General features: G+C 43.9%; 2 protein-coding genes across 5 annotated transcripts in view; one reads left to right on the top strand and one right to left on the bottom strand.

Moving 5' to 3' along the window:
* LOC142440234 (uncharacterized) overlaps nt 1–6,627 on the bottom strand; it is a 33,682-nt gene extending 27,055 nt beyond the window's left edge. Inside the window, exons 1-2 of the mRNA XM_075542731.1 lie at nt 6,169–6,627; nt 4,577–4,710 (exon numbers count right to left, since the gene is read on the bottom strand). Coding sequence (XP_075398846.1) covers nt 4,577–4,710; nt 6,169–6,627 — 593 coding nt within the window. The remainder of the gene's footprint in view (nt 1–4,576; nt 4,711–6,168) is intronic.
* DUSP22 (dual specificity phosphatase 22) overlaps nt 6,499–19,822 on the top strand; it is a 63,969-nt gene continuing 50,645 nt past the window's right edge. For 3 of the 4 annotated variants that reach the window (XM_075531685.1, XM_075531681.1, XM_075531672.1), the window contains exon 1: nt 6,499–6,646. In XM_075531685.1, coding sequence (XP_075387800.1) covers nt 6,626–6,646 — 21 coding nt within the window. In that variant the 5' untranslated portion in view covers nt 6,499–6,625. The remainder of the gene's footprint in view (nt 6,647–19,822) is intronic. The other variant, XM_075531689.1, reaches the window with a different exon arrangement.

The raw sequence follows: 19,822 nt of genomic DNA, 5'->3' as shown, positions 1-19,822 counted from the left end.
TGGTCCTAGGTGCCAGATGGGACACTAAGAGCAATAACACCTGCTCCCTGCCCTCCCAAAGGCCACGATGTAGAAACTAGTCGTATTGATAAGAAGGAACATAGTAGCTTGTGCATTGGGCTGCTGACCACAAGGGCACCAGCTACTCCACAGGAGAAAGATGAGGCTTTCTACCCACTTCCAGAGTTACAGTATCGGCAACCCACAGGGGAAAGATTCTCTGTCCTAGAGGGTCGCTATGAGTTAGAATCCACACCATGCCAGTGTTGATTAGTTAGATAATCTGTTGTCAACTTGAGAGGATTAAGAGCGAAGGGGTAGAGTTTAGCCTATCAAGCAGGTGGCAGCTTGATGACCTCATTTAGAGGTGCTAAGGAGATAAATAGCTCTCTGGTGGTGAGACAGGCTCACTCCCTGCAAGACTTTACAAACAAGGAGCCTAATGGAGCTACATTGATGCAACTAATCAGCCGGAGGAGTCACATGGAGAGCCCTACCACCGCTGAGATGCTTACAACGCCACTGGATCCACAAGACTTCCCACCCACTGGACTGTGATCGTCCTGCATTTGGTGTCATTTCATGTGTTTCCTGAGTCAGAAGAGGACTTTATAGATTGGTATCAGATCTTTGGGCTAATATCGGACTTATGGACTTGATCTGGACTGGGAAATTTTCTCAATATTCAATTGCTCTTGTATGTAAACATTTTTGTTATACACATGAGTCTCCCTGGATTTTTTTCTCTCATGTATCTAGACCAGGCGTGTATTAGACAGTGTTCTCCAGCGAGATAAAACCATATTGCTAGTAATTATATATAAATATATTTATAAAGATAGGTATATAGCACAGCAAATGAACCGTTAAATTATATACAGATAGATAATACAAGAAATTAACAGTTAAATTATAAATTATAAAACAGTGAGACACTAGCAGTCCTTTAAGTCTTGAGAGCCGCCAGTCCCCTTCTGTAGAGAGAGCTGGGCTATATATACCCAGGCAGCAAACACCAAGGCAGTTCACCAACTGTCGGTCCCCAGCTCCAGAGATGAACATTCCAATCACGTGGGCTTAAAGGGACCTTAACTTACAGCGACACAGTCCACAGGCTAGGCATCAAACAGGTAGTGTATCCTTTAAACTGAGGCACAGAACTAGCAAGGCGAGGCTCACCAAGCCATTTATCTCTCCACCCTTCAATTAATCCTACTTGTGTTTATCAGCCAGGCTGGCACAATAAACTATCGCAAGGGGTCCTCAAACTTTTAAATCAGGGGGCCAGTTCACTGTCCCTCAGATCCCTTGGAGAGCCAGACTATAGTTTTAAAAAACAACTATGTACAAATTCCTATGCACACTGCACATACCTTATTTTGAAGTAAAAAACAAAACGGGGAAAAAACACCCGGCGGTCCAGAAAATGTCCTTGGCGGGCCCCATGTGGCCCGCGAGCTGTAGTTGGAGGATCCCTGATCCTAGACTAACACTGTTTGCTTTGGGGTTTGGAGTACTGACAATATACAGAACTACCTGCTATGATCTGTAGGTCCCCAAGAATGTCAACCAATGCTTTAGGAACTCAGGTTCTTCTTATTCTCCTGCTATAATCTGCCAGATAGCTGCATTCCCAAGACCAGCTTTGCCTGTCCAAACTTTCCATGAGCTCCACATGCTAACAGACTCTCATGACTCCCAAGCATATGTACACTTCTCTCCACACTCCCTCCTCCCAGCTCTGCTCCTCTCACGTCCCTGTGCCCCTTTCTTTTGCTGTTCTTTCTGACCTCCCTTTCTCTGATACCTGAGCTCTGAGACAGGAGCCCTCAAACCTCATGAGCAAAAGAAGGAAATTAAGCGCATGATCGAAGTTAGCTGGGGGTGGTTTGAAGTTGGTGGTCTTAAATACTGACGTTCCAGACCTGTGATAAACCACCTGGCCAGTCCTTATCGTCAGCTTGCTCCGCACCACTCCAGGACTCAAGCAGTTGGCCTGAGTACCCTCTCTTTGGACAACGGGGGCAAAATGGAGGAAAACGTTTTGTGCTTTTGATTCAGTCATTCTAGACCCCACCTTCTTTCTATAATTCAGTAAGTTCTAACTTGCTTTTTGTCATGTAATTTCTGAAAGCGTCATTTTGATAAGCAGGACAGGGAGGGTGGGCCTTCTGGCTATTAGAGGTTAGAGGTGTGGGTTGCTGCTAAACATCTTACAATGCCCAGGACAGTCCCCCCAACAAACACTAATCCAGTCCAAAATGCCCACAGTACTGAGGTGGGAAAACTGAACTATTGTGTTTCAAGGACGAAGGAAGGTTACAATCATTTCATTTGGAGGGCTCTGACGCACTGCCACTAGCTTCGAAGCCCGGGGACACTGTCGGGTAAGCATTGGGTTGCTAACTTGGAACAAAGTCAGCTGTTCAAACCTACCAGCCATCCTTTGCGAGAAACATGAGGGCGTTGCTCCTGGGAAAATGTATTGTCTCGGGAGCTGTAAGTTGGAATCAACTTGATGGCAGTGGATTTGTGTGTGTGCGTGTGCGTGTGCGTGTGCGTGTGTGTGTGTGTGTGGTACCAATAGCATGCCTAAAAAATTGGCTGATTATTGATTGAGCGTTTTACATACCCACACTATAAGATTCAAACATGTTCAAGAAGTGCGCCACCAATCCTGAGTTAATCTTTAGTCCCGCTGATTCGCAGGAGTCGCCAACCAGTCCTTACTGGGCATGCACGCAAGGTTTGCGTGGCCAAGAGCTCTTGCCAAAATCGGAGCCAAAATCGGAGGGTTGGCTGTGCTAAGAGTGAGGAAATAGTCAAGAAGGAAAGTGGAAGTAAACTTGTTAAACGAAGTGGAATTCCGTTAGGCTTTTGATTCTTAATAATTGTACTGAATACCCAGTTGATTCCGATGTATATGGACCCTACTCAGACTCACTGACATTAAATCGAGCAACCCTAGAGGACAGGGCAGAACTGCCTGGTGGCTTCTGAAACTGTAACTCTTTATGGGAGGAGGAAGCTTCTTTTTTTTTTTTCCCTGTGGAGTAGCGGCTGCTTTCAAACTGCTGACCTTGTGGTTAGCAGCCCAAATGTGTCACCACTGTGCCACCAGGGACCCTGAGAACAGAGTAAGAGTGCCCCATGGAGCTTTCAAGGCCATGCATCTTTATGAAAACAGATGGCTTCACCCTTCCCCAGCAGAACACCTGTTGGGTTTGAGCCACTGAACTTGTGGTCAGAACCCCAAAACTTAACCTATGTGCTACCAGGGCTCCGTATTTTATTGAATAGAGAATGCAAATGAGTAAATAGCTCCTCTTTGTGGGGAGTAGGCCAGCTCCGAGGGCTCTTCTCCTTCACTCCCTCCCTTCTTTCCAGAGTGAGGTGCTCAATGGGATAAAAGGAAGACAGGGGAGCGCTTACTGATTGTCTGGAGGAGGGAAGACTTGAAACCTTAGAGGCAAAGAAAACAAAATGAAACTCACTGCCAGTGAGTCAATTCTTACTCATAGTGACCTATGGAGTAGGTAGAACTGCCCCTGTGGGTTTCTGAGACTAACGTTTTTTAATTTTAATAAATCATTTTATTGGGGGATCTTACAGCTCTTATAATGATATATACATCCATTGTATCAAGCACATTTGTAAATAGGTAGCCAGCATCATTTCCAAAACATTTTCTATCTGAGCCTTTGGTATCAGCTCCTCTTTGATGGGACTAGAAAACCTCATCTTTTGTCCACGGAGTGGCTGGTGGTTTTGAACTGCTGACCTTGTGGTTAGCAGCCCAGTGTGTAACCACTCTGCCACCAGGGCTTCTTATCTCCATGGCAGTAATGCAAATATGAAAAGAGAGAAAGGGAGGAAAAGGCAGGCTTGATACTCAGTGAGATCCATCATCCTCTGTCCTTTTCTGTAGTCCGAAGTTGGAGGACACGATCAACAGATCATTACTGTGTTATGATGGAGAGGTGGGCTAGGCACTAGGATAAAGTAGAGTGCAGGAAGGCAGATCTTTTCTAGAGAACTATCCTCACAGTCAATAAAAAGATAAACAGAAAAATAGTCTGACTCCTCTGACTTCAGTGCTAATGAGTCCCTCTTTAAAAGCATGTAGCCCAGAAAGGACATTTCAGATTTGGCAATGAGCTCTGGGCCTGTGGATCTCCTAGGTGTACCTTGCCTGCAGGCAGAGTTGGGTGGTTTTGGCTGTCAGGAGATCGCCATGGCTGGTCCTAGGCCGACCTATGCAGGACTGTCAAGTTTTATGGCCTGAACTGGAGCAATATGCTTATAAAAAGAATATGAATAAGAGAAGTTGCTCAGATGAATGCAGAAGAAAGAAATGGGCACAGATGTGTCACTTATAGGTAAGTAAGGGGGTCTGAAGGAACCCTGGTAGAGGCCTGGTGGCATAATTGGGTTACCTGTTGGACTGCTAAGCGAGGTGGGCAGTTCAAACCCACTAGGGACTCTGGGAAAAGATGAGGCGGTGGGTTTAAGGAGGCCTGGTGGGCAGGGAGACTGAAGCACTTGGCTGCTAAACAGGTCAGCAGTTTGAACTTACCAGCAACTCCACAGGAGAAAGATGTGGCAGTCCGTGTCCATAAAAATCATTGTTTTGGAAGCCCAGTGTGAGTTGAAGTAGACTGGAGGGCAATGGGTTTGGTGTTGGCTTCTGGAGCAACTAGTGAGAAATACCTGGGTGGTAAAAATGATTAACAGGCTTTACTACTAACTGAAAGGCTGGCGGTTTGGTCCTACCCATACTCCCCTCAGCAGGCCTGGTGATCTGTTTTGAACAAATCTGCCCTTGGAAACCCTGTGAAGCATGGCACTACCCTTCTACCCACGTTGTAGCTGACTCGGCAGCCACTTGTTTGTTCTAACTAACACATTGGGTGTGTCTGGTGCCTGCTGGTAATACGGACCAAGAAGCGTAGAGTAAGACAGCAACGCACAGACTACTGAACAGGATCGTAACAAATTCAGTTCAGTATGCTTCTTCAAAAGGCAAAGCTGGTCCAGAACTCTCAGAGATAGGAGCAAGGATCATCCGGGGATCCCCATGAAGGTGACAGGAAAGTACAACTCCTGAAGCAAAGGGCAAGAAGGGTGCTACTTGTCTGGGCCTCATCCTATCTACAGAGAACACAGGGGTGCACCAAGTAGGGACTTCCTACATGTGGGGCTCTGAGACCTTACGCTGCCCAGAAGACATGGTGTCAAAGGCAAGAGATGACACAGTTGTGGCCACAAGCTGCTTCTAAAATGCCATGAATTCACTAATTTATTCAACAAATAACGATCACACCCCGATTTTGTACCAGCCACAGTGGTAATAGTCATGAATAAGAAGAACCCAAGTCAGGTCATTCTTCCCTTGGGCCTACTGTCCAGGGAGAGACAGACAACACATGTGCAAAGAGCTATGGAGGTGTCCTTTGCCTTGGGTGGGCAAGGGCCTCTTTGACAACGTGACATTTGGTTGTGAGCTCAGACCAAGGGAGCCAGCCTGAATCTGGGTGGAGGGCAGAGCAGATTGATGGTGGTCTCAGTTGGAGTAGCTACCTGAGATTATGTATCCAGGCAGCCCCTGGCATTTATTGTGCACTTATGGGGTGCAGAGCACTGGTGGGCACTGCTGCGGCTCTAAAAAGTGAAGTTGAAATATCCCTAGCATAAGGGTTCTTCTAGAACAGCAGTTCTCAACCTGGGGGTTGTGACCCCTTTGGGAGGTTGATCGACCCTTTCACAGGGGTCGTCTGATTCCTAACAGTAGCAAAATTACAGCTATGAAGTAGCAACGAAAATAATTTTACGGTTGGGGGGTGGGTCACCACCACATGAGGAACTCTATGAAAGGGCCTTGGCATTAGGAAGGTTGAGAATCACTGTTCCAGAAGGATCTGTATCCCCAAACAATTCTGCTCCCACTTGGAAAAAGACCCACTGCAGTTAGAACCAGAAAGGAGGAGACATCGCTGCGTTGTTTATTTTATCAAGGGAGGGGGCTTTCCTAGTGACTCTACCAATGCACCCATGCACCTAAGAGAGCCTGTGTATGCTCTGATTGATGCGACACTTCGGGCTGATGTCAGCGGGCCCCGGAGGAGGTCAGGCGGCTCAGGGGGTGAGTCACCCAGCCCCTCGTCTCACCAGGGAGCCTTCCCGGTCTGGGTGGGTGGGGTGGGCCGCCAGAATCTCCCGGCCTAAATCCGTCCCACTGAGAAATCCCACGCCGGTCGGCTCGGCACCTGGCGCGCCCGCGCCGCGGCGTGCGGTCGGGTCTTGCTGGGAATCGGGCCGCGGCCCAGGCCGGCGTCGCGCAGGCTCCGGAGCGCAGGCTCGGGCGCGTGCGCGGGCGCGGGCAGTGGGCTCGGGCGCGGTCCGCGGCCCCAGGCCGGGGTGGGGGCGGCGGGAACGACTACAAGTCCCAGGAGCCGCCGGGGCGCGGGCGCGGGCGCGTTTCCGGGCGGGCTCGGCGTCGGCGCCCGCGGGGAGGGAAGTCCGGGCGGCCCGCGGAGCGCCCTGCCCCGCCGCCGGGCGCCTGGGCGGCGTAGTTGCTGTTGGCACCGCGGGCCGCCAGTCGGCTCGCCGCGCGCCGGGGCTCACCATGGGGAATGGCATGAACAAGGTACCGTGACGCGGCCCCCGTGGGGGCTGGCCCCCGCGACCCGGAGCGTGGGGAGCGGCGAGGGGCCGGGCGTGGCCAGCCTCGGAGGGCGCGGTTGGGCTTTGGAGGGGCTTCCGGGAAGGCGTTTCGCGCCGGGGGGCCGGCCGAGCCCAGCCCGCCGCGTCCTTGACGAGCCAGTGACACGGTCCGCCGCCGAGACTCCGGCTGAGCCCCGAACGCCTGCGGTTTCTTCGCGTCGCCGCCCCCCCCGCCCCCCAGCGCGGCTCTCGCAGCCTCACCGCCCACACCACGGGGAAGCGGCGGCGACGGGGCTTCTGTGCTGAATTCTCCTTCCCAGCAGTGCGTGCTGGCGCTGGGGCTGGTGGCGGGGTTTTTTGGTTTTGGTGTACGCCGAAGTTTTTCTTTCCGCACAGTGAAATCTTCAGGGGCCTCCCTCCAGAGCACTTTTTGGGGCGCGGGTGGGGGGCGGGTAAGTGTAGGGAGTGGAGTGAGAAAGCATTCAGAACCCACGTGTCGTAGGGGCTTGTGCGCCTTCTCCCAGGGCAGCCTGTTGACTGGCTGGTTTCCCCGCCTAGAAAACTCGGTTGCTCTCCTTACTGCCCCGCTGCCCCGCCCTCTGCTGTCCAGTGCCCCCCGCGACTGGCCAGTCTGCCTGTCTTGACACCCAAAGGTGCCAGCCCTTTATGCCAGCAGCAACAGTAGGGTCCTACGCAGTACGTGCTAGATTAAAGGGGAGCAAGTCTTACAAAACCCATCAGCAGGGACAAGTGTCCCTCTGGTTAGTCTGGCTTTCTGCATCTGACACCCACGCTGTGTTGCACCCAGCACACCTCACTCACACCCGCTGCCCTGTATGTGTGGCGATGGGGCTGCCATTCCTTTTTCGATTCCTCAGGTCACTGGGCGATACAGGCGTGTCCTTGCAGCTGGATGCTGATGGAGAGGTGGGGCAGGGCCGTGCATGCTCTGGAGTCCAGGGCACACGTCAGCTGTCCACATAATATTTCTTGTGCCCCGAAGACGGCTCAGTTTATACTGGAGCTGTTAGGTCCATCACTTCACTGAGGTTTCGGGGCTTAAAGGATTTTATCCACTCAAGAAAACAAACCAAACAGTTTCTCTGGAGAAATGCTTATACTTTGCACGACGCTCCATCAGCACCCACTGCCTTCTGCTTTTTCAATGTAAAACAGCAATAAAGGTGCTCACCACAACTTTGTGGGCTCGGCTGGCCTTGCTATTGGCCATGCTTAGACCTCAGCTTTCCTTTGGTTCTAGCACCTGCTTGAGCTGTTCACGTTTTCAGCATTTAATGTGCAGTATTTGTATTGAGAATATGTTTAGGGTTACAGACCCATGCCTAAGTCAAAGTTATTTTCAAGCATTTCAGGAGAAGTGGCAATAGGAATATTCATATCATACTTTTTACTTTTCAAAGAGTAATAAAAGAATTGTTGAGGCTGTTTTGTTATAGCCATCCTTTATTATAAATGGCGCTGCTTGCTATCTCTAGTGCAGAGATGGGGAAGCATGCATACACAGGCATCTAGGGGCTTCCTTGACTCAACACATGTTGAGCTGCTGTGCTCCTTGTGGTAAGGTTCTCCACACTAACTAGAAGTCTAATGTGTGCCACGTGGTAATCTAAAATCTGGTGGTAGCCACATTAAGAAAGTAAAAGGAGGCTGTTGAAATTCATTTTAATTATATATTTTATTTAACCCAATATATTATGAATATCATTTCAGTATACAATCAATGCTTATTACATTTTTGCCTTTTATAATTTTTGACATCAAATTATTCATTATATTTTCTCTATAGTTTTCAAAGTCTAATGTATATGCTTACATCACATCTGATTAGCCAGATTTTTAAATCGTTTTATTAGGGGCTCATACAACTCTTATCATAATCCATACATACATCAGTTGTGTAAAGCACGTAAGTTCTCTAAGTTCTTATTAAACTACTTGCAACTAAGGGTGTGTGTGTGAGAAAGAGAGAGAGAGCTAGAGTGAGCGCACAGGTGCGAGAGGTGGTAGATAGGGAGGTAGGTAGGTAGATAGGAGAGGGCAGTCTGATCTAGGCATCAGTGGTGCCTGGAGTAAACAGGTTTAAGCAGAGATCAAAGGGAAAACCCAGAGTTCAAGAGGTTACTTAGTGGCGAGTAGACTTTGGGTGGAAAGTGTAACGCTAAGAGCATTGACTGTGGCTTTTCCATGTGTTGCTGTCTACCATAGAACGAGGCTTCATATTTTCTCCATCTGTTTAAAAAAAAAGACAAAATAATTGATTTGCAGAATCAGCGGTATTTTTTTGTGAACAAAAATGTACAATGTCCTTGAAATAAAAATGTAACTTCGAATGTGTACCCTAAAGTGGCTGGGAAAGATTTCTTTTTGTTTTCAAGCAAGTGTGCTGTCTTTAGAAAAATAAGACTTAGGAACTAAATAGTACCGAACAGGAACTAAATAGTACCGAGCCCATGCAAACTGCTTGGAAGATAGTTTTTACTTATTTTGTATGGTCCCCATAATAAACCTGTGGTCCTCAGCCTTCCTAATGCCGCAGCCCTTTAATACAGTTCTTCATGTTGTGGTGACCCCCTCCCCACCCATAAAATTATTCTCCTTGCTACTTCATAACTGTAATTTTGCTACTGTTATGAATCAGGCGATGCCCGTGAAAGGGTCGTTTGACCCCCCAAAGGGGTCTTTGACCCACAGGTTGAGAACCGCTGCCCTAGACCAAACCAAATCATTGCCATCGAGTTTATTCAGTCATAGGACATACTATAACCGTCCCTGTGGGTTTCTTAGACTGCGATGGTTTATGGGGTAGAAAGCCTCATCTTTCTCCCAGGGAGCAGATCTCCTCCGTAAGTCCAAGTCAACCTTATAGCAGAATGTTCACCTGCTTGGGTTCTATATCATAGCATGTTCGCCACGAAAGGGCCTTTTCTTTCTTCTCACCAATTAAAAATTACCAGGAGATAGAGAAAGGAAGACAATGGGTTTGACCTATTATATTTTGATCCCATGTCATATGTCTGCCCTCTTTATATAGATTGGGAAACATACTCCAAAGGTTAGGTGCTAATGACAAAGGTCCTAATACAGGAAGCGGTACAGTGGGGTCTGGCTCCTAGTCTCCATCCATTTCAAAGACACTGAAGTCTGTTATTTGAACCAGGATGCTAATTCATCCCACATGAATCCAAAAGAATCTACGAAACTGCCTGAGAAAAAGATTCCCCAAATTCCAAATTAATTGCAAACTAACAAAGACCCTGCTTTTCTTCTTATTTTACACTGATAAAGAGGAAGGAATAAAACAGGTGACCAAAATGGTCTCTCCTCTCTCTCTTCTGCACAGTTCCTAAATTTATGCCCAAAGTTGCCTCAAGTTAACATCGCCAATGAGCGTACACTGTGCCTAGTCCTGATGGAAGTGTTCCGCAGACACCAAATGTCACCCTTGCAGCAGTCCCCCAGAGTAGGTGCTGGTACCTTCACCCCCGTTTTAGCAGTGCTGAGAGCGGGCATGAAACCTGCTTGGGCTCCTGTAGCAAGTGACTAGCTGAGCCTGTGCTTGAGCACAGGAGGCGTGTACCCCAGATTGCAGCACTTCACTGTACAGTGCTGCTGGAGCATTCGCTGAGCAAGGCAGAGGAGGCTTACCTAGAGGAAGCCAGCTCTCATGAGATGTACACTCCTGTCTGACTTTGGGTTTTCTTCAGAGTCTAGAACCCCCAGATATTTAGGGAGATGGCCTGTAAATGGTTCCCATTCGCCCTGCCATCTTATTACTTGTAACTACTACAATACCCTATTAACAACCCCCCCTCTCCAACAACAACAACAAAATCCTTATTTCTCTGCCCTATGTGCCTCTTCTCTATCTGCTGGTCCATAGTCATCAGCCAGAACTAGTAACAGTGGACTGAGGATTGCCATTCTAGGGCGAGCTGGGGGTGGGGTGGGGGGGATGCAAGGACCCTTTGGCTTTGATATCTTGTCTTCATTGACTGCCAGAGTTCATTGCATTTCACTAGCTCCAGCCAGGGGCTCTGGTGAAAATGGGTGCTGTCCAGGATTTCAAAAGGTGCCTGCTTAGCCCCAGAAGAGGAAGTGGACATTTCAGTGGGCGCATCACTCCCCATGAGGAGCCCATTGTTCTTTCTGGGGTACAAGAAAAGGCTGAGCTACCAGTAAGCTGAGCTGATGTGTCTGTGTCTTGTGAGCATGATCTTGAGTAAGTCTTTAATGCTTCTGAGCTTCATTCCTTTTATTTCCTTGGATTCGTAGGTGTTCGGGTATTACCAACTTAGTCTCCAAATGTCTTAGTAGTTGCCTGGTCAGGAAAGATCTCTCTAGGGGGTGTTGCGATGGGGAAAGCCGATGACGGGGAGTACCAGTGGACATCTGGAGAAGAGATGCTTATCTCCAAGGGTAAAAGATGATTAGGACCCATTCTGTATTTATTCCTTACAAGTTGAAAATTGCTAAGCTGTATTACTGACTTTTTCTCCCCTCACCTACCTGACTTCCTCATACTCCAGACTCACTGCCATGGAGTTGATGCTGACTCACAGCAACCTTAATGAACAGGGTAGAACTGCTTCTGTGAGTTTCCAAGACTCTAAATGGAGGCACAGAACAAGCAAGGCAGCCGCACACTGGTCTGATGATCAAAGAGCGAGAGACAAGAGAGGCGAGGCTCATGGAGCCATTTATCTCTCCGCCCTTCAATTAATCCTACATGTGTTTATCAGCCAGGCTGGCAGAATAAACTAACTACCTCAACATAAAATTCATGTACCAAATAATTCAGTATTTTAAATAATCACAACAGTCAATTTTAGAACCCTTTATTCATGTATTTATTATTAGCTTTATGGTCCTCTTACTGCCACCCTATGAAACTACTAATCTAGTTACTTTCTCTAAATTCACCTGTCCTGGATTTCAAATAAAGAAAATCATCCAACAATGATAACTATAAAAGAAACAGAAACGCATCATTCGAAAAGAATGCAGAACATGATATAAACCAGAACCAATTAAAGATGTGTCAAAAGGGAAAACGAATGAGAGTGTTAAATTTAAACCTAAGTTTATCTCCACAGATCCATTTTCCAACACATACTTCTGAGAGCTCGGCTATTCACATAGCAAGACGTGTGGGAATTCAGTGGAGGCTTAATTCACGTGGGGACTCTGCAAATGGATTTTGGGCTTACACTGTTATCCATAGCCTTCTGCAAACCAGTTACTCAAGAGTTTAAACTAATACATTGCCCTCCTCTGGTCTTGAATTTTATTGTTTGTTGTTGTTAGGTACCATTGTTTCAGTTCTGATTCATAATGGCCATTGTACAACAGATAAAACACTGCCCAATCCTGTGTCATCCTAACAGTTGTTCTTATGTTTGAGCTCATTGTTGAAACTTGTGTCAGTCCATCTCCTTGAGGACCTTCTTTTTTGCTGCCCCTTCACTTTACCAAGCATGAAGTCCTTCTCCAGGGACTGCTCTCTCTGGATAAAGTACATAGACTGTAAATCGTATTGGGAATAGGCAACCTCATCTTTCTGCCTATAGAGGCTGGTGGACTTGAACTGCCAACATTGTGAGTAACCAAACGCCCAGCGCCTTAAACATTACTGGAAACATCAAAAAAGTTGGAAGGAATACAGAGTTACTCTACCAAAAAATATTGGTTGATGATCAATGGTCAAGTACATAATCAGAGACCAATGGTATTGTATTAAAGGAAGAAATCTAAGCTGTACTGAAAGCAAGACTCCAGGAATTGACAGAATAACCATCGAAATGTCCCAAACAGATACAGTATTGCAGGTGCTCATTCATCTGTGCCAAAAAATGTGTTCAGTTGACTGAAGGAGATCCATATTCCTGCCCATTCCAAAGAAAGATGATCCAACAAAATGTAGAAATTATAAAGCAGTATCAATATTATAAACAAATTTTACTGAAGATGATTTAATTGTGGGAATGCAGTACCTTGATAAAGAACTACCCGAATATCATTGCTGAGATCAGATGATCAGAGCAGAAAGCAGAGAATCCCAGAAAGATGTTTACCTGTGTTTTCTTGGCTCTGCAAAAGCATTCAACTCTGTGGATCATAGCAAATTGTAGATAACATTCCAAAGAATGGGAATTTCTAAACTCTTAATTATGTTCATTCCCATTCTTCCCAAGACCATCCAAGGCTTGTTATGATCCACACAATCAAATAAAGCACAAGTAAACATCTTTCTGATATTTTCTGTTTTCATCCAAGATAACACCTAACATCAGCCATGAAATCCTTTGTTCCAAGTCCTCTTCTGAATCAGCATGAATTTCTGGTTGTTGAATGATCTTCAGCAGAATTTCACTTGCATGTGATATCAATGATATTGTTCTATAATTTGTGCTTTCTATTGGTCACCTTCCTTCTTTCCTGACTTGTGCCCCCTTGGGACCAGAAGTCATGAAATCCAGTGACATAATGCACTGTGAAAATCTGCTACAAAAGATATCTATGAAATGTAATAAAAAACCTAAAAACCCAAAGATCACCTAACCCAAGCCGTCATATTTTCAGTTGCTTCATATGCATATGAAAGTTTTGAAATCGAGTAGGGAACACTACATAGTTGATTAACAAATTATGTTGGCAAAGAATAGTAACTATACCATGCACTACCAGAAGAGTGAACAAGTCTGTGTTGGAAGAAGTACAGCCAGAATGCTCCTTGGAAGCAAGGGTGACGAGACCTTGTCTCACTAATTTTATCAGGAAAGACCAGTTTGTGGAGAAGGGCCTTATGCATGGTAGAGGGTCAGCAAAAAAAGAAAAACTCAGAACAAGACGGGTTGACAATTGCTGCAACAATATGTTCAAGCTTAGGAACATATGTTGGGATGTATAAACCAGGATACCCTTCTTCCATCATTCAGGTAGTCCCAGACAGATCAGAAAAGTAAGCCATAAGGAGTAAAATTTGTTCAGCATACTCCAGAGCCAAAGAATGCTTCTTTCTCTGAGAGCATGGTCTAAGGTTTGCCACTGAAAATGACTGCCTCTGCCACCACCACAGCTGCTGCCAGGAAAGCCAGGAGGGCGAGAGAAAGGGAGACTGCTGTATGAAAGGTTTTCTTACACAAATATGCCCTTGCTTAGGACACTTCTTGTTATAGTGAACTGTATATACCATTCACTTTTGGTTTTGCCTTGTTTTGAGTACATCTTACCATTGTAGTACATAATTTGCTGAAATATTCTCAGCTGTTCACTCACAGATGTTCAATTTTTATAATTTTCTAGGCAAAACATTGGTGTATAATTTAGTTTTCCAAACTAAATCAGGGACTTTAGTTGCTTGAAAATAGAGACTCAAATGCTGATCATTTTGTTTAAAGTCTAGACAGATTTGGAAAGCAATAAGGTGTTATCACGAAATATATGAAGAAAAACAAGGAAAAGTGCATACAGACAATCGTCACTAGTTTTCTGACTAGAAATCACATCGCTATTCCTCATTGCAATCCAGCTCATCGAGAACCTTCTACCAATTGAGTAATTAGTGCAATGACAAAATGCCAACAGTATTCAACTCTTTTATCATTGTATTGAATATGATTTGTGTACTTTTTATATATGTATGAAAAATAAATTTTTGCGTAATGTTTCCAACTTTGAAAGACAGGTAGGATTTATAAAGTTATGGAAAGGCAATAATAAAGACAAAAACGGAATGAGGTAGTCAGTTTATGTCAGAACTGTTGTATGATGTGAGTTGTTGGAATTGGGGAGTGCTGGAATGAGCTCTGTTCCTAAGTGTGTCATTAAACTAAACTTGCAGGTTAGCTAGAACAGGTGTGTACTGTTGTTATTTAGTCTCACTTTAGTGCAAAAAAAAGCAGAAGCCTTTCCAGTGATTTAAGAGTTGCAAATGTAAGTGAAGATGACTGTGAAGAAGAATGATGTGACTAAGAGTTGGTTCAGTTGTTTCAAAATTAGGGTAAATTTACATAATGTTAAAGGGTAAGTAAAAGTTATCACAGCTCCAGGACTTAATTTATTTTAAAGTTAGTATTATCTTGACTTAGCATTTCTGTTCCTAATTCTGTACTTAATTTTCAGAAATATTAAAAATCATTTCTACTGACTTAAATTTCTTCACTTTGGGGATAGTGTTGTGGGGACAAATGCATAGAAGTCCTCATGTCACCATCTTCCAAGAAGTATATCAAGATTTTCTTTTTAACAGCACCACACATTGTAAGCATCTTAAGAGCATTTCATCTCAAGACAGTTAACATCAAACCCTGGTAACCTTCTAGGGGCTGTCCAGGCCTCTTGATATCCAGGTCACTCAGCCTGCTTGGAAGCCAGCCTTGTCTATCCCTGCTCTTCAATGCTCTGCCGAAAGCCCACTTCACCACTTCTTACTGACTGCCCTTGTCCCACTGCTGCGGTCCATTATTTAAAACAAACAAAAACAAAAAGTTGTTTTTGTTGAGACTACATACAACAAAATTCACCCATTCTAAGATGTTTACTTGCACAATTCACTGACTCCGTGTTCACCTTCCTTCTCTGAGTAACTCCGTGCTGTCTTAGAGAGAAAAAAATCAACCAACCTATTGGTTGACGCTGGAGTGCTTCTTCCTTGTGGACTTAATTGATGGGCAACTTAAATCCCTGTGTGCTTGAAGACAAGCCTCTAAGACTGTGGTTCTCAACCTTCCTGATGCTGCCACCCTTCAATGCAGCCCCTCATGTGGTTACCCACAACCATAGCATTATTCTCACTGCTACTTCATCACTGTCATTTTGCTAGTTATGAATCGTCATGTAAATAATCTGCTGTGCAGGATGTGTTTTCATTGTTACAAATTGAGTGTAATTAAAGCATAGTGATTAATCACAAAAACAATATGTAATTATATATTGTGAAATATTTATTTCTAATTACAAATAATGAAATTTTGTCTTGAAGCATGGTGTAGCATGGGTAACAGTCTTCATGCCGGGTACTCATATGAGGGCGTATCTGCATGTGGGTAGACCTGCCTAGAGATGGATAGAAGAGTGGTGTCTCAGTTCCTAAGACCATCGGAAATATGTGTCTTTCTGATGGTCTTAGGGGACCCCTGTAAAAGAGTCATTTGACCCCCAAAGAGATCGCAACTCATGGGTTGGGAACCGCTGCTCTAAGACCTTAGATGCTGTTCTTTTTGATAGCAGAATACCATGTGGTTTCTTCACACTCAATCTTCACCCGTTGCCTTCATAAGGAAGGGTGAGCATCAAGCAAGGGCATGCCATAAGAATGAACTGTTCTTAGATTGTAGCTATAATTATCAACCCAAAATGTATTCACATATTTGGTTTATATATGACTTTGGTTTACTTTAGAGATATCATTTTATGATAGAGAACATTACAAGTAATTCCCTTTAGGCATAAGGTAATTCTATTGATAGTGTCACTGATTTAGTCAGTGTTATAGAATTTAAAATACTGTTGAGAAAGGGAAATTACACAATTATAGGCTGGCTTTAGAGACCGCAATACATGAATTATTGACTTGTACAGATTAAATTCAAAATGACTGCATACTGTGTACACAAACAATGGGGGTTGGTGAGAGGGCAAACTACTCATTCAGTAAATTTCAGTAACATTTATTCACAAGGATAGAACAAATTAATTCATATCATAAGAAAGCAAGGAGGACATTAAAATAGTAAGTATATGCTAATCCCACACCCCCACTCATTAGGCACTGTCAAAGCAAAGGATGTGAACCAGAGTCTAACAACCCTTCATGCTGCTTCTCATCCGGACGGCATCTGCACCCTAAGTCTAAGGGAGCATGCCAGTTCCTTAAATCTGCTAAAAGTGAATTTGAAGTGAAGCCCAACTCACTTAATGGGGTTCCCACATTGAATCCTTGTGCTCTCACCTATGAAGAATGTTGACCTTAAAGAACAGTTTAAAGTCCCAATAATCTATAATGCCAGCCTGGCTTACCAAGGATTGAGTACAAGCTACCATATATACTCGTGTATAAGCCAAGTTTTTCAGCATGTTTTTTATGCTGTTTTGTGGTAAAATTAGGTACCTTGGCTGATATTAGGGTCAGATTATACTCATATATACAGTAGGTCAAAAGTGTCCAATTAGGATATAATACCAGGTGTCTGTTCCTCTTGGGTTTTATGTAAGTTTTGTTAAATGTTGTTTCCCAATAGGTTGAACCTATCTTGGTTTATCTATATCAGCAGAAATGTTAGATCCTTCCTAGAGATAGGCATGCCTCCTTTCCCAAATCTTGACTTACAGTTCCAATAAGGTTGCCTATTACTCTTGTAGGTGTGCCTGTTGATTTGGGGACCATCCATGTCATAAGGTGTTTTATCACTTTAAAAAAAATGTTGTTGTTTTGTTTTAGGGATGCATAGTCTTCTATGCATCTATGTACCAGAGTTTCTTTATCCATTCTTCTGCTGGAGGGCACTTGGGCTGCTTCCAGCCTCTTGCCATTGTGAACTGTGCTGCAGTGCACATGGGACAGCCTATGTCTATTCATGTTGTCACCTATTTCTTTGGGATATATGTGAGCAGGAGACTATGGATGGCATTGGAAGCCCGGAACCTCTTTGCAAGATCCACACGTGGAGTAAGCTGCCGGTGAATTCCCTCCAAGCATAGTCAGATGTCAGTAGCTTTGCTATCAGGAGAACATTGTGAGTTGATTATGGCAGATGTAGTTAGGTTACGGATTCCTGTTTTACTCTGTTACTGTTGTTAGCTTTATTACTGTTTTTTGCGTGTTTTTCTGTATATGAAATCCAGGAACGGTAAATCTACAGAGATAGTAACTGGATTAATGGTTTCTTGGGGGTATGGCAGGGGAGGTGGGGGGAATGGAAAGCTTAATAACAATGAGTACAAGAAAGCAAAATGTCCTTAAGTTTATTGTGATGACTGTACAACACTTTTTAATATGATTGAACTACTGAATTGTATGATATGTGAACTATATGCCAAAAAAACTTTTTAAATGAAAAAATAATGCTAAATTTGCTCTCCCTTTTGACCCATTTTAAAGTTGTTTCAGTTTTTAATATTTTCCACTTTCCTTTTAATTGAGGTTTTTCTATGTTTTGGCAAGTCATTGCGGTTGGGTTTTTTGGTTAGTTTCCTGTTGTATTTTGTATGATTATCTCTATATGAAATTCAGAGTATATAGAGCTATAAAGAAAGTAACTAAATTGATTATTTCCTAGGGGCCTGGAAGGGAAGTATGATGGAGGGGAGGTGGTAGGGAACTAACTATGAATCGGAAAAGAAAATATTCTAAAATTGATTGTGGTGTGATGATTGCACAAATCTTAATATGATTAAAATATATAATATGTGAAGTTTATGCCAATAAAACAATTTTTAAATGTTTTCACTGGTTGGGGCTGGGTGGGGTTCATCTTGGGTACCCTTTTATAGAGTCAGTGAGGTGATCTACCAAAGCTGCTGAAACTGTTAAATACCATGCTGCTGAAATATCTGAAAGCCAGATCCAGGGAGAGAAATAGAAGCATTTACAATGCCTCTTGTTCTGCTGTGACTCCTTGGCGCTCTATAGGGGAGGAGTAATTCAGTTGGGCCAAGGTCATACAGGGAATGTCTGTTTAGCTGTAGAGGCCATTTTTAGAATTAACTTCTGCCCCTACACTTCACCCCTACACTGTTAATATGGTCCTCACAATCTTACTATCAGTCTTCTGCATTTCCCTTGGACCTGGGAGGTCAGAGTTAATTCTCCAAGACTGCCTTGTCTTTTCTCAAATGGCCAGGGCTTTTATACTTTTCTGGAGTTGAGTATATTATATTTTCCCTAGACTTTATGACTTTCTCATCCAGGAATACAAAATAACCTTTCTTGTGTGTGTCTGGATTTTCTCAAGGCTGCTTCCTTGTTATTATTTTAGCAATACAGCAGGAGCTCTCTAAGCTCATTTTCCAGTGCTTTTGTAAATTATGTCATATCTCTGCCCTCTTTATGAGCACAAAGCAGGGCCATGTCATAAGAACTAATTGTACTTAGATTGGGGCTAGAATTAAGTGTGAGCCCAAGATCCATTCATATATTCATGGTTTATGCATGTTTTTGGTTTACCTTAGGACATTCATTGTCATTTTATGTTAGAGAACTGTATCAATCATCTGTCTCCCTCGGGGAATAGGGTAATTCTATTGATGATGTCATTAATTTAGCCAATGATACAGAATTGAAAGCGCAGTTGAGAAAAAGAGATTTTACAATTAATTGTAAACTGGCTATGAACCACAATACATGAATTGTCGACTTGTACAGATCAAACTCCTCAAGTTGACTGGAAACTATTTATACCAACAGTGGGGTAAGCAATAGGGCAGTACTTTCAATAATATTCATTGACAATGGCAGATCTTTAAATTGTCCCCAAATTTAGCGTCATCACATCCTTTAAAGTGTCTGCATGTGACTTAAAATAAACTTATGGTATTTGCTAAATTGGTTTTAACTCATAGCTTGTGACCTCATAGGAGAGGACAGAAACTGTTCCCTTGGGTTTCTGAGGTTGTAAAATTCGAATGTAAGCACAGTGGTTGATCTTTTTCCCTTTTTTTCCCCTAGCTAATTTACACACTTCAAACTAATCACTGAGTGTTGAAATTGCATCATTTTGAACTGAACACCAGCAAGAGTATTGAGTTGTTGAAGAAGAATTCTCTGTCTTCTCTTGCTCACACATGGGTTGAAGCAGGTGAAAGAGGGGAGAAGCATTTGCCTCTTCACATTTTTATACTATTCATGTCTGAACTGGTTTGGGCTGAGCAGAGTGGAAAAACTGGTCCTTTTCCCTCCTTCTCTTGAAACACCTGGAATATTTAATGCAGGTTACTTATAAAGGCTTAGGTTTTAAGGTGGATATACACATACAAAAGCCTAGCTAATTGAACTATTTCATTAATTCTTCATAACATTAAAACAATTGAATTTTCAAGCACATATAAGTTATAAATTGAAAACTGAGTTCAAAGAAAAGAATGGAAGGGGAAATTTTTTTTAATTAATTTTCCTTCTGTCCTGATCCTGGTTGTGAAGAGT

This window comes from Tenrec ecaudatus, chromosome 1 (assembly GCF_050624435.1).
Source record: "Tenrec ecaudatus isolate mTenEca1 chromosome 1, mTenEca1.hap1, whole genome shotgun sequence".
In the NCBI taxonomy this organism is placed as follows: domain Eukaryota; kingdom Metazoa; phylum Chordata; class Mammalia; order Afrosoricida; family Tenrecidae; genus Tenrec; species Tenrec ecaudatus.
The sequence above is the reverse complement of the archived record's forward strand: the minus strand, read 5'-3'. Positions and strand labels throughout refer to the sequence as shown.